Below are 15667 nucleotides of genomic sequence, written 5' to 3'. Positions count from 1 at the left end.
AATCAAGTATGCTATCACCAGGAATCAAACTGCATTCCTGTTGTTATTTAAATATATTAATCACTGTGCCAGTAAGTAAGTGCAGACAAGGAAGGAACAGCATAGTTTGTAAAAAATAATAAGTAATCAAAGTAACAGAAACCGTAAAAATTCAATAATTAACCCTTTTAGTTGTGGTATATAAAATAATTTAAATTGTGGTAAAATTTTGCATGAACTATAACTTATGGATCCTAAAGACACAAAACTGAGACTTACAAAAGTCTTACAAATCCTAAATTTTGAGAGAAGACATTTTTTTTTTCCAGATAGGTGCTAATTGTTAATTTTTGATTTTCAAATTAATTTTGCATGCTTTTAATGTGCATCTGTAGAGATGGGTACTTGAATATAGTTATGCAAGTAAGAAGACAAAAACTTTTAAAATTTCGGTAAAAATTAAAAATTTTAAACATAAAATTTATGTTTTTATGCACTTTGATGATGCAACCCGGCTGAACATACTTATGTTAAATATGGGTAAAAAGCTTTTGAAATTGATTTAAATTCAATATTATTATTTTATAAAAAATTACTAAATATGACACTGCATGTGTAAATCATATCATGCTATAACTGAACTAGTATAATATTACAAAGAGATATAACAGCCAAAAAAATTAAAAAATGAAACACTAGGACTTGGATGAGAAAGTCATATTTTATGCTTTAGATAATATGTAAAAAAAAACCATGGTTCATGCTATAATACGAAGAATCACCCCCTCCCCCACGCACACACACTTTAGATTATCAAGGACCGTAAGGGACCCTTTTTTTTATTTTTTTTAAATATAGGTTGTGACATATCTTTTCGTTCAGGAAGAAACACCGTTAAACAACTTTATTATTTTATACACCTGAAAGCTCTTATTTTGATTTTCAACCTCTTTGGCCTCCTAGGGGCTCCTTTTCAACTTTTGGATAAATTCTAGTTTGCATCTAAAACGGGCCTAAGAAATATTTTCACTATTAAGATCTTGTGGCAAGTCATTACGAATATCAAGATCATAGTAAGTCTCTGTTTCATCAGAAGAGCTGCTTGCCTCATTTCTAAATCTAGACTGTTCATCTGATGATGTTATCTCCAAAGGATACAAACGCTTGGTTGGTCGCAAAACTTCTCCGAGCTTAGTCTTGACCTTAACTAAATGCACATGTCCATCCCGAGATTTGAAAATCTCGGTTACTTTCGCCAATAACCAGTCTGTTCGCTTCTTATTATCATCGGACACTAAAACAAGATCTACTATTTTCAGAGGTTGTGAAGCTTTTACATGTTCATAATTTTGCCGTAACTGTCCGAGATATTCGATTCGAAATCTTTTACGTAGATCTTGTAAAAGTTTTTGTCGATAAATAAGCCTTTTGTTTAAAGATTTCGCATCTATATTATCCAGATCAGGAACTCCAATTTGTCGAATCTCATGGAGGAACATGGAAGGTATGATGAGATAAATCTTCAACATCTTCCGAGACATACGTCAATGGATGATTATTCATTATTGCTTCACAGTCACACAAAATTGTTATCATTTCTTCATGATTCAGAGATGATCATCCTAAAACTTTGCGAAGGATTCTTTTCAGGACTCCTATTAATCGCTCCCACCATCGTCCCCACCAGGGAGCTGATGGCGGAAGAAATTTCCATGTGATCCTGTGGATACTAGCTTGTTCTAAGATTTTATCCCAATTTAAGCTTTTGAATCTATCACTTCCTTTGAAATTGGTTCCATTGTCAGAATAGATGGTGTGGGGTCTTCCACGTCTAGCAATGAAACGTCTCAGCGCTTTCAGAAAACTTTCAGTTGATAGCGAGAAAATCAATTCCAAATGTACTGTGCGAAAGACAGCACAGGTAAAAATCACTATCCATGATTTTTGATTTCCCTTCAATATCAATGGTCCAGTCAAGTCAACATCTACAATCTCAAAGACTGCTGTATCTCTTACTCGGTCTTCAGGAAGAGGAGCAATGGGTGTTTTCGAAGAACTAGTATCGAACCTCTGACATACAACACAGCTTCTTAGGACTTTCTTGATTGTCTTTCATGTTTTCAAAATCCAATATTGTTCTCATAAAGTGGATATTAAAATTGTACTCCTGCATGATTGTTCGTTTCATGTTTAGCTCTAATTAATTTTACTACAATAGGATTATCTGAAGGAAGAATAATAGGAAATCGAAAATTTTCTGTATCATCTCTTCTCAGAATTCTGGTTTTAACCCTAAGAATTCCGTTAGAATCAATCATTGGTTGAAGTACACGTAATCTTTTGTCGTCTAATCCAGAAAATGATTCACTCTGCACTAATCTCAAAAGAGTTAATTCGACTTCTTTAATTTCTTCCGCTGTAATTGCTCCAAAAGTTCTTTCATTAGGACTTAGTCTGTCATTTTTAACAAAACAGAAGATCCAAGATATTATCTTTAGAATGGTATTGTACGAAGAAATCTTATCAAAATAACCTTCAGTCATAGCATTCAAGTTAACTGCAGAAATTATTGTCTTCTTTCTTTCAGCATTTATAATGTCAAAATTCGGTACAATTTCAGAGGTAGGCCATTTTTCTGGATCATTTCTCAACCAATTGGGACCTTCCCACCATTTCGATTTGACTAAGGTTTCTGGACTGCATCCTCGGGAAGGGAGGTCCGCTGGATTTAGCGTTCCAGGAATATAATTCCAGTCGTTTGGATTACTTAGAGTACGGATTTCTTTCACTCTATTGTGAATGAAAACGGCCCAGTTTTCATTCTTTTTACTTCCTTGTACGAAGTAAAAAATAAGTATTGTAATCGCGAAAAGTTTCAGGTAGCATATTTCAACAAAAATATCCATTTTGACCGCTATTGAATGCAATTAAAAATGTTTTTGCGTGATATCTGTACGTAAGGACAGAATAAAATGCTCTTTTCCTTAAAAAAATATATATATATAAAACTGCTTTAAAATTAATTCTGAAGAGAATTTTTCATGGCATCTGTACAAATGTTTCGTGGCATCTGAGTTCGTGCGTACGTACGTACGTATCTTGCATAACTCAAAAACGAGTAGCCTCAGAACGTTGAAATTTTGTATATAGGACTGCCATAACATGTAGATGTGCACCTTGTATTTTGGTTGCAATCGGCTGCATCAAACATATATAAATATATTTATATATACAGTCAAAAGTCGTTAATTCGGACACCCATAATCCGGAATGATCTATAATCCGGACCTCAAAGCTAAAAACTTTCTGCGCATGCGCCACGTTGACACATGCGCAAGACCTCTTACGACTGCGCATTTGCGTGTGTGCAAGCACAGAATACGTTTTCGCGTGCACATTTTATGTATAACAGACGGTATAAGCTAAAAATATCTAATTATCTATTTCAGTTAATGTTGATGATTGCGCTGTTCCTTAATTTTCGAATTGGATCCGGCTTATTATTTTTTGCAGTTTGTAAGAGCAATACTATAAAAGTAAACTTGAACTTTCAATTATGTCAAATAGAATTTCCGATTCTGGAGCTCCCAAAGGATCGTATGAAACGAAAGTATGTTTCGATGTACATCAAACAAAAAGTGGAATTGCTGCAAAAAATGGATAAAGACATGAAGAATGTGACAGAGAGGTTAGTGAAAACGAAAAAATTTCGATTGGCAAGTTAGTCGGTATTCTCAGCACAGCAATTAACGGGACTTGAACAGAGGAACTTTGTAACTGAAAAAAAAAAAAATATGTCTGTTTATAGAATTAAAGAGAAGGTATTATCATATAAAACGAAGCAACTTAAACAACTTTACATTGAAAGAAATGTTTAATAAAGTAAACAAATAAATATTAAGCTTTTTTTTGTAAATTTTGATACCCTTTAGATCATAATTGTTCTTTGTTTCATAAATTATGGTTTCATATTTTTAATTTTAGAATTTCTGCATGCCATCTTACGCGATTTAAACTGATGATCCAGAATCCGAAAAAATCGATAATCCGGAATCGCCAAAGTCCCGACGAGTCCAGATTAACGACTTTTGACTGTATATCCACTTTGTTACCCGGCTCAGTGATCTCAGTTTTTTTACTCTTATATGTTTGTAAATTGTACATTTTTTGCTTTAAAAATGATTGAATTATGTTATTTTTATCTTCCAGTTAAGGATTTTATGCCTTTAGTAAATCTGTGTGCAATATTTTTAGAATTATCAGCAATTTTAAAGTTGTTTAATTGTCGCTAAGCCTTTTATTAATGGCGGCCATTGATGTTTACATTTGAAACAGGAGACTAGTGGATTTGTTGCCAATCTAGAGAAACTTAGCTTCGCAACAACAAAGATAACACATTCATTTATTATTGCCATTAAAGCATGCTTAATTCTTTTTGGAATTTTTTCGAGGAAATAAGTGTTTAAGATTTACTTCGCAATTTTTAATATATATATTTTGAGTTTTTATGTATTTTTGCCTTCTCGCGAAGTGAGAACTGAATTAATTAAATGAGAAATACTCAATCGTCTGTGAAAAACTGTTTCTTTTTTTTTTGTTTGCTTAATTTCTTTTATATATCATTCTAGCTTTATTATAGTATTTGAATAGAACATGTGGCAACGATTAGATAATTCTATTCTTTAAATGATATAAATTTTGTGCATTATGAGTTATAATATGAACGAAATATAAGTTAACTGTTATATAATTATTGGATTATATAACAGTTAACTTAGTTTCCGTTATATAATTATTATATAAGTCAACTGTTATATAATTATTAATACTGTTAAGTGAATCTAGCGCCAGAGTTTCGCTGTGGTAAACAAATACTAGAGTGAATTTTAAAGAATGCATTTATTCTATTGTGGTTTATGCACTGTCGGCGAAGTAGATTTAATTCATTCCAATAAGTTTAAATGAAATGCAAGAAAAAATATAATTTAATATTCCAATACAAGGAAGTCATGTGCTGTACACATCAGATTTTTTATCCAAAATAATGCATCCATAGAGTCACTCCAATAATAAATAGGCAAGCTTTCTAGTCTCAAATCTTCCTTAACACGATGTGCCAGTCTAGCACCAAATGTAAAAGCTAAGAGCTCTAGTCGTGGTATGGAAATTGGCTTGATAGGTGCCACTCTGGATCGAGCTGAGATGAGCTGACATGTAATGGAATTTTCATTACAGCTTCGCATAAATATGCATGTGGCATAAGCATATTTACTCGCGTCACAAAACACATGTAAAGATAAATCGGAAATTCTTTAGAAGTCAGCAAAAATTCTTCTGGGTATAGCTATTTTTTCCAAATTGTGCAATTTATTTTTCCAACTTTCGAATTTTGTCAGAAATGCTTTTAGGTAAATTGTTATCCCATGAAATCTTCTGTTTCTAGCATTCTTGAAGCATTAGCTTAGGAATCAGAGTAACAGGAGCTGTAAACCCAATCGGGTCAAAAATCCTGTGTACAATATATTCCTTTTGCTGACATGCTGTTTCACAGAACTATCTTTAAAGTCACAGGACAAAGTATCATTTGATAAATTCCATTTCAACCCCAGAACTGATACGGTTTTATCGGAGTCTTCATTGCAAGGATTTCCTTTTAAAGTTTCACCCGTAGATACATTGTAACACCATCCCTTAAATCAAATTTAGCAGTTGACATAATTTCCTTTGACACATTAATGAAAGTGTTTAGTTCTTCAATAGTATCAATGCTGGCCACACAATTGTCGACGTACATTGATTCCCTTAATTTCTTAGCTACCTCTTGTTGATGTTCAGGAACATTCTCGAGATGATAATTCAGTGTGGCGGCGAGAAAAAAGGGACTGGCAGTAACGCCAAACACAACGCGCTTATGTCGATATATTTTCAATTTTTAGGAATCTCCTCCTTCCCACCAGAGAAATCTAAGAAAGTCTCTATCTCGAGGACAGACACCTATTTGCAAAAAGGCCTTACGTATATCTGAGATAACCCCGTATTTACCTAGGCGAAATCTGTTTAAAATACTTGGTATTAATTCCAAATTATTTGGGCCCTTTTCTAAACAGTCATTTAAGGACACACCATTCCTTTCCTTCGCTGAGACATCGAACATAGGTCTAATCTTTGTGGTTGAACTTTCCTTAATTACAGCCCTATGTGGTAGGTTATGACAATTTTCAGTTTTCTTATCTTCTACAGATTCTATAATACCTTCTTCAGCCCATTCGTTAAAAATATTTTCATAGGCTTTCAGACAGTTTTTTGACTGAAGATTTTTGATGCAGGATTTTAACCTTTTCTCTGCTAATAATCTGTTATCTGGTAAAACTTCATGCCCTTCTAACCAAAGAAGAGAGACCTGATATCTACCCTCACTATCTTTCTTTAATGACTGGCGAAAATATGTTTTAGCGATTTTATTAATTTCCTTTCTTGTGTGGGTTGTAGCAGGATTCGTTATTCCTAACGAGTCAAGACACCATAAATCCGAAATTTTAGCATCATTAACATGAAGTGACAATTTTCGTACTGTCAGAGAACTCACGCTTTTCAGTTTTTCCCATCATTGTTCATCCTAATCTAGTGTGTGCGCATGATAACCCACATTTTAGTTGTCTAACCTTCCCTGTTAGAAGCTTTCCTGCCAAATCTGCACCTAAAAGAATATGAATTTCTAAAGGTGATTTTTCATACATCGAATCCACAGATTTATTCTGCATGTCAGTTAAATAAATTCCATGTTTTCGCAGTTCAGTAAGATATGTATCTCTACGAATTTGAGGAATGTCAGTACATATTTTATCCTGATCCAAAACCTGAAAATTACAGTGATAATCACTTTAAGACTACTCAATCTAATTAAATATTTACTATGAGTTTCTTTCTTTTCAGTTCCTCCGAACAAACCATGGATTAATTCTTCTTTACCACTTGTTTTATAATTCATTATACTAACTGCATACTTCGAAATGTAGGATCGCTGGGAACAACTATCTATTAAAATTCTCACATATTTTTCGATCCCATCCCCACGAAGTTTTGCTACTAAAGTTTGCAAATTTACTAATTGCATGCAAGATTTATTTGTCAGAACACAGTCTTTTTTATTATTTTCATCCCCAATAATGTCTGTAGAATTATTTCCGTAAGAGTTACACATTATTGACAAATGAGCTTTACCTCATATGGAACATTTAACTTTGGTCTTGCATAAGCAGGAAATATGGTTCCGTTTCAAACATTTAAAACAGAATCCGTGATTCAGCAATTTTTGCTTTTTTTCATCTAAGCTTAAATGACTCGCATTCCAACATTCAGAACTTTCATGATCTTAATCGCAAAATATGCAGTTTGAATGTTTATAATTTTGATTCTCATTTGTAGACAGCAACTGTGAGGCAGATGATACATCTGGTACCCGTTTATCATGCAAAGTTGACAGCTTGCTTTTGCGTTTTGTTTGTCGGGGGGGGGGGAAATTGACGCCGCTTCTTTCGATTGCAAAGCTGTTTTTTCCCGTGCAATTAATTGCTCAGAAAGAAATTCCACTAGGTGATTCAAATCGTAATTTGATTTTTGAAATGTTTTATTATATTTCAAAACCAAATCTGCGGGCAATGTTTTAAGCAAAATAGGTGTTAATAAAGCTCCATATGTTTCTGAGGTCATATTTAATGATTCAAGACATCGAATATGTTTTTGTATGTAATTGAATAACTTATGGAAATTTTGAATGTCATTAGAATCCTTTAGAGGTCTTATTTTCAGTAATTTATCTATATGGGCGTTTATCAGTACATCTTTATTTTCAAATCTTTCTGTGAGGAGTTTAACTGAAGTTTCGTAATTTTCTTCGGTTAAATCGAAACCGTCAGTGGTCTTATAAGCAGTACCTCCCAAAAAGGATTTCAAATAATTAAATTTGCTTACAGCGTCAAGAGTTTTATTTTGGTGTATGGCTGATGAAAAAGTGTTCCAAAATGTCAGCCATTCGCAGCTCTCTCCATAAAACTTCGGAATCATAAGTTTAGGAAGCTTCACATTATGACTTTCGATTTTAACGTTTTCTATAATACTTTCACTTAACTGTTCAGTGCTTCTTGACAGACTAAATTTTTGTTGTTCTATGTTAATTTCTTTCAATTTTTTGTTAGCTTTGTATTTAAATGTAGTTATTCTTTCATGATATTCGTCAACACAGTTTAATTCCTGGTCTAGATCCTTTATGTCTATTAATTTTTCTATATCGGCATCTATTTGTTTTAACTCGTTCGAATTTTCATTTAAGAGTTCTAAGGAAATTTCTAGTTCCTCTGCATTCACTTCTGTTTTTGGTAATTCAGTTTCGACTCGGCCAATTAATTTTGTAACGGCAGCCCTTATGTGGCCGCATTTCCTTTTCAATGTATCGATGAATTTTGTCATTGTTTAATATTAAATAATTCATCAAGTATCAACAATTCGCAATTTGCTGCACGGGATGCCAAAAAATGTGTAATCATAATAATTCTTAGAAAATAAAAGGTAAAAAAGGCTTACCTTTTAGACGATCTTCTTTCTAATCCAAAGGCATATCCGGGAATGTTTAATTTCATTCATCGATGCACTACTCACAGAAAGAGAGAGGCTTCTAAGATAATAAGATATTTAATTTACAATCACATCACTAAACTAAAATATGTATATAACACAGAATAAGGATTACATGTTTCACTCAAACGTCCATCACGAGTTCTCAAAGTTCAGTTAAAAAAGTTCTGTTTTAGTTTTTGCTGCGCGCATGCGCAAATCATGTGGTTGTCAGTGAGAGTTTCAACAAATGTATTTAGTTTTAAAAATTAGAAAATGGAGGGTTATTTGAACAAGTAACATTTCAGTGTATTGAAAATTAGCAAGTAGTATTATATTTAAGTTATTAATAATAGAAGAAATTTAATTTACCAAAAATGTTAACTTATTTAATAGTACAAAATCACAGTGGGAAGTACTATATGTGCTTGCAAATTACCTTTTTCCTTTTTTGTTTTGTTTGTTTACTAATTTCAAGCTTTACTTAGAGAATGTGGGTTGCTGTATAAATCTGTTATACTGTACTATTATACAAAATTGTGGTAACTTTGACAGAAAACGTTCATACTGGAAGGGGAAAATTTTTCAGTGTATATAGTTTATTAAAGAATGGGAAAAAGAAGTTACATGGTAGTTAGTTGTTATCTTCAGTACCTTGTATTTTAGGATGTTACATAATTTAGCATTTCACAAACTTTTAAAAAAGAGCTTTCATATTTCTTCTTCAGCCAGTCACAGTTTCCTTTTTGACATATTGCTACAAAATGAAACAATTCCAAGAAATCTTGTGAAAGTACAATATATTCCAAAGCAGTGCAAGTGTCTGCATATCAGGCATAAATACAGTTGTACATTCTGCAGCAGCAAGAATGAAAATGGAAAAACAGAGAAAACCAGATCCTTAATACAAAGATCTTTGAAAGAAATCTTTGAAAGATCTTTGTAAGTCATCTGACGCTTCAAACTTGATATTTCATCCTACACTTTCAGCCAAATGGTAGAAAAAGACATGGTCATTAAAATGGATAGCTCCATTCTTTCAAACATGGAATAGCTGTTATAATAGCTTTGAATATCTGTTCTTTAAATATGGTTTAAATTAGTTTTGTCCTCTTTTAAAATGTATTATAGTATATACTGTTATTTGTATTTTTAAGTGTTCTATAAATTTGTAAAATGCTCTCTGTGAATTTTAATAAATATCTTTTGTTCTTTGTTATAATTTGAAAACTATGAAAACTATTGCAAATGTTGGTAACTGTTAAACTGAAATCTCATAACTTTCTCACTGAATATAGATTTGGATGTGTGGTGGTAAATTAGAAATCATACCATGTTCTCGAGTGGGGCATGTCTTTCGGCGTCGCAGGCCATATGGTTCTCCTGATGGAGAAGATACCCTGACATACAATTCCTTGCGTGTTGCTCACGTCTGGATGGATGAGTACATCGTATGTGTGTTTTTTTCAATGGTTCATTATTTTCTGAATAATTACGCAATTTATTATTTGATTTTATAAATAAAATTTTATAAATTCAGGAGAAAATAAATTCTATTATCAAAGATATTGTTGATGAATCTTTTAAATGTAGATATAAATTTTCCATCATTTTTTTCAAAACAAGATGTTTTACAGAAGCTCATAAAAATGCTTCTAAATGCATGTTTATAATAAATTAACATAGGCAGTGTAAAGTTACTATACACCAAAGAGCCATTACGTTATGACCACCCTCCATCCATAACAGTGGACTTGCCAAGGAACAAAACAGCTGTGCATTCATGCCTGATGTTGGAGTATATAAAGCGGCTATTCATTGTCTTTCCAAACATTGTGCGATTAGCGACATAATGGGAAAAGCAACTGATTTATCAGACTTTGATAAAGGTCAAATCGCTATGGTTCAGTGACTGGGAACATCAGTATCAGAAACGATGCGTTTAGTGGGCTGTTCACATGCAGCTGCAGCTATTGTGAGCACATATTGAAAGTGGTGTATGAATGGTGAAACAACAAGTTTCCGGCCAGCAGTGTGTTGTTGACAGCTTATTGATTCCAGAGGAGAGCAGAGATTGCTACATATTTTTTGCCATGACTGAAAAGCTACAACAGCCAAAATCACCATTAGCTATTACAGTGACAACCCAGGCAGTGATTCTCAACACACTGTGCAGTGTACATTGCTGCCTATAGGCCTACACTGCCACAGGCCGAAGCATGTCCCTGCACTGACAGCACATAATAGCAACTGCGTCTGCAATGGGCCAAGAAACATTGGAATTGGACATTAGAAAAATGGTAAAAAGTTGTATGGTCTCCCGAATCACGTTTTCTGGTCCAATGTGTTGACGGGCGCATGCTAATATGCCGATTTCCAAATGAAACCCTGTCTCCCGGATGCACAGTAGGACGGAGACAAGCCTGTGGTTGGGGTATTATGGTGTGTATTTTTTTCATTTCCAGTCTACAGGCACAATTTATTGGCTGTTCCGTTTTTCCTCAGATAGGATAATCTATTAAAAAAGTAATTTCTTTTTAAACTAAAAACTATATATATATACAGTACAAAGTCCGAGATGTCCAATATTCCGAATGATCTAAAATCCAGACCTTTAAGGCACCAAAAAATTTTGTTAGGACTTTTTTTATGCTTTACGCATATGCATTTGATTTTTTCCCCATAATAAAACATTGTTGGAGAATCCTGATTCTTTATTTCACTTCAGCACTAAATAAAATACCTCGTTATTGAAGAAACAATCATTTTAACATAAATTTGTGTGATCGATAATTTGGCTCTGTAGCTGCATATCTGCTTGGCATACATCTCAGACTGAAACATTGTTGATTTTGCGACTACTAATATTTCATAATCCTGATGCCAAACTGGAAAATCATTATTTATTATATTTTGCTTTCATAACCACATGTTTATCAACACATGAAAACTTGAGTAATGACTCATACAGCGATGCCTAAACATAGTTAGTTTTTGATTCAATAAGTACTATTTTAAAAAAGAATAATTTGAACAATAAAATTATTGTCTATCATGAGGCAATAATTTTATTGTTCAAATTATATGTTCAAGAATAAATAATATAAATGTTCAAGAATATTGTAGCAGTTTTTTGAAAATGACACATCATAAATTTATCTTCAGTTCATCCTCAACCAAGCTTCATTATTTCACAATGCTGTGAAAATTATTGAAGGGGACAAAATTTCAGTTATGGAAATGTCAAATGAAATCAATAATTTAAACAAAATATTGCGAGGAAGAATGGATAACGATTATGTTCCTTTAGTTATTCGAAAGGACATCACTAGGTTGGAAGAACAAGGTGCCATATTAAATGACCTGATTTTCTGAAAGAAGTCAGAAATTTTTATAACTGCTTGGAATATCTTGAAGAAAGGACAGTTCAACTCAAGGATATTAAAAACTTTCATTGGGCAATATTAAAAAAGGAGATTTTATGGGAATATGTGGAAAATCTTTTTAATATATTAATAACCATTTTCCGAAAAATAATATTATCAAAAATGATCTTTTTGATGAGGTGTCATTGGTAAAAAGATATGTTACTGATGAAAAAACTAAATGTTGGTTGTCTGCAAATGTGAAACAGACAAAAAATGGATTGAGTTATTCCTTCATTTTAAACAGAATAATATTCCTTATGAAAATATTTTGAAAATTGTAGAACAAATGCTCTCCCTTCCAGGAACAGTTGCAGCAACAGAACATGTTTTTTCTAATATCAATAAAATATGGACAATTGGGGGGGGAAAGCAGTTGAAGCTTAAAACTTTAAAATCTGTATTAAGCCTAAAATATAATTTGACCAATTCATGTGAGAAATTTCACGACATTTTAATAAATGATCCGAATCTATTGCAAAGTATTCACTCGGATAAAAAATATTACCATGAAAGAAAATCATTATTTTTTAAATAAAATATTAAATTAATTTAAAAACATATTATTCAAATTGTTGTTTTTTACAAATATTTTTATAGTTACCAATAGTTAATAATCAATATATTTTGTATATTTATAGACAAGTATATGAATATATATAACAAAATATATTTTTTTGAATTATTGGTCTGCTTTCATAACTAAATTATAATTCCTATTTCATTCCATTTGTCTCGCTTTGTCTCAATGAAAATGTGGTCACTTTGTTCTAGATCCAGAAAATACTACTACCAATAGTGAAGAAAGTGACAGAGAGGTTATTGCAAATAGAAAAATTTTGATTGACAAGTTAGTCGAAATTCTCGACTCGACAACTACAGAACTTAAGCAGTGGAACTTTGTAACTGAACAAGAAATTATGTCTGTCTATATAATTAAACAGAAAGTATTAGAACAAAAAAGGAAGCAACTTAAACAATGTTTATTGAAAGAAATGTTTAATAAAGTAAACAAATAAATATTAAGCTTTTTTTTTTTTTTTTTTTGTAAATTTTGATTCCCTTTAGATCATAAAATACTTCTTTATTTCATAAATCACGATTCCATATTTTTAATTTTATAAAGTTAGCTGAAGAAGAAATTATGCCTGTCTATATAATTAAACAGAAAGTATTAGCACAAAAAAAGAAGCAACTTAAACAATTTAGATTTAAAGAAATGTTTAATAAAGTAAACAAATAAATATTAAGCTTTTTTGTGTATTTTGATACTCTTTAGATCACAAAATGCTTCATTATGTCATAAATCACAATTCCATATTTTTAATTTTCTAATTTCTACATGCCATCTTACTAGATTTAAACTGATGATCTAATATCCGGAAAAATCAAAAATCCAGAATCACCCGATGATGTCCCGATGAGTGGGATCTTGGTTTTGTACTGTATATATTTAAACTAGAAGATCCACTTCTTAGGACCAAAAAATTTAACTTTAAAATGCCATACAAAAATAAGTTTTTTTGCTAAAAACTGAGTAAAAATTATTAAAAAATTATTCTGTGTTTTAAAAATTGATTAACAATAATTAATTGCTCTGAATTCAGGGTATAGCAAAGCTTTACCTGCAAGGCTTGATCTCTTTAAGTTAGCATTGCACATCACTCTTATTAAACAGATATGATTTGTGTTCACTCTTTTATACCTGCCAAATTGTAAGGTCTGTTACTGAAATTTGCATAGTCTGATTCTTTCTGAGATTGAGAATCTAGGCATTTACATAAACTCTGTTATCATTTTCTTCCCAATGATAGAATTCTGATTCCCCCCCCCCCTTCCTGAAAATAAAAGTCCTACGCCAGTTTAGATTTGTTTGAATTTGATCTTACAGATATTTGTCTTTTAGAGTTGAGATGCATTCTGTTTAATCATAGCGATACAAGTTTTTTAGTGTCAGAATCATTGACATAATAATTTTTTTCCCTAGGAGAATTTCTTTAAGGTTCGACCTGATGCCCGAGATAAAAGTTATGGAGATATTTCCAGTAGAATTGAATTAAGGAAAAAACTGCAATGCAAGTCATTTGATTGGTACATGAAAAATATATATCCAGAACTAGGGCCACCTCAAGTCAAAAGTAATCTTTCAGCCAAGAAAGTCCACTTATCAAAATTAAAAAAATCTCCTATGGAGTGGAAGCATGTGACAGCTGAAATCTTATTCAGGTTTCAGGTTTGTATTACTTATATCATTACTAAAAATTGTTGTTACAAATTAATTCAAACTAATTTTAGGGTCTTCAAATTTAAACATAACAATTTGTCAGTTAAAATATGACCTACAATTTATTGAATAATTGTTTTACGATTTTTGTAAAATCATGCAATATAATAAAAAAGAGGCCATTTAAAAAATAAGGAAGTAGATAAATAAATAAATAAACTGATGGTTTTCAGAAAGTATACATTATTTTTTAATGTAAAAGAAACAAAAGTTTTTCTTTCATTTAATATTGATTATTGCATTATTTTAAATTGATTGTATAGTATGAATAAGTGTTTAGAAATTTGATAATATACTTGTACTATAGTGCAGGATATAAATCCATGTTTTTATTAAGTTTTCCAATATAATTCATGTTAATAATTAAGTTTCCCAAGTTTCATGCAGAACTCTACTTGTTAATCATTAGTGCTTCCAAAAAGCATATACTCTGCAACTTTACACTATCTTATCTTCTATAATTTTAGATAAATTAGTTTGTACATTTTTACATCTTTATAAGGAGTTTCAAATAGTGATGTTCGTGGGCCCCCTGAAAGTGAGATGGAATTTGAGGGGCTGTGATTAAAGAGTGTATTCTTAAGTGCTGAATCTTGCTTTATTTGAAAGACTTCAGGGTAGCAAGCATTAATGAAACGTATTATTTTTGTAGTAAACTGAGAACATCAGCCAAGCATTTTCTAGGGTTGGAAGCATACAATAGATTGGGAAACATTGGTCTGTATATTCAGTTTTGTGTATCAGACATGTATGCATATATGCATATGAATTCTGTCTTAATTTTGCAAATTTAGGAAAATTATTTGATCACAATGAAACTCAACATAAGTAATAAAGAGAAAAAGATGTATAGGTGATTAAAATTGGGCTACGATCAATACGTTTTTATAGCAAATGCATATCCAGAACCATTGCATATATATATGAATTTAATATATACACTGAAGAGCCAAAACAGTATGACCATCTACTCAACAATGTACTGTGCAACCTTTGGCATGCAAAGTAGCTACAATTTGCTTTGGCATAGATGCCACAAGTTCTTGGTAGATGACTGGAGACAGGTTGTACCAAATGTCTAAGCAGCGGTCACGCAAAGTTAAAATATTCTAACATGGTGATGTTTGAGCTCTTAGCTGCCTTTCCATGACATCCCAAATATGCTGTATCAAATTAAGAGATGTGTTAGGCGGCCAAGACATTAGTTATAATTCATCCATATGCTCATTGAACCACTCCAACACAATTCAAGGCTTATGACATGGGGCAATGTCCTCCTGGAAGATTCCATTTCCAGTTGGGAAGACAAATGCCATGTCAAGGTGCAAGTTATCTGCAGTTATGTTCTGATAGTCTGCAGCTTTCATGG

General features: G+C 32.0%; 1 protein-coding gene across 1 annotated transcript in view; it reads left to right on the top strand.

The window, feature by feature from the left end:
- The window catches only part of Pgant35A (polypeptide N-acetylgalactosaminyltransferase 35A), a 72904-nt gene that overhangs the window by 29836 nt on the left and 27401 nt on the right, over positions 1-15667 (top strand). The window contains exons 7-8 of the mRNA XM_085813208.1: positions 9888-10040; positions 14002-14247. Of these exons, the coding sequence (XP_085669334.1) occupies positions 9888-10040; positions 14002-14247 (399 nt within the window). The remainder of the gene's footprint in view (positions 1-9887; positions 10041-14001; positions 14248-15667) is intronic.

The sequence above is a fragment of the Stegodyphus dumicola genome, chromosome 3 (assembly GCF_044657685.1).
Source record: "Stegodyphus dumicola isolate Sdum_Otavi_A_Nest chromosome 3, ASM4465768v1".
NCBI lineage: Eukaryota > Metazoa > Arthropoda > Arachnida > Araneae > Eresidae > Stegodyphus > Stegodyphus dumicola.
This window is presented reverse-complemented; position numbering and strand designations above follow the sequence as displayed.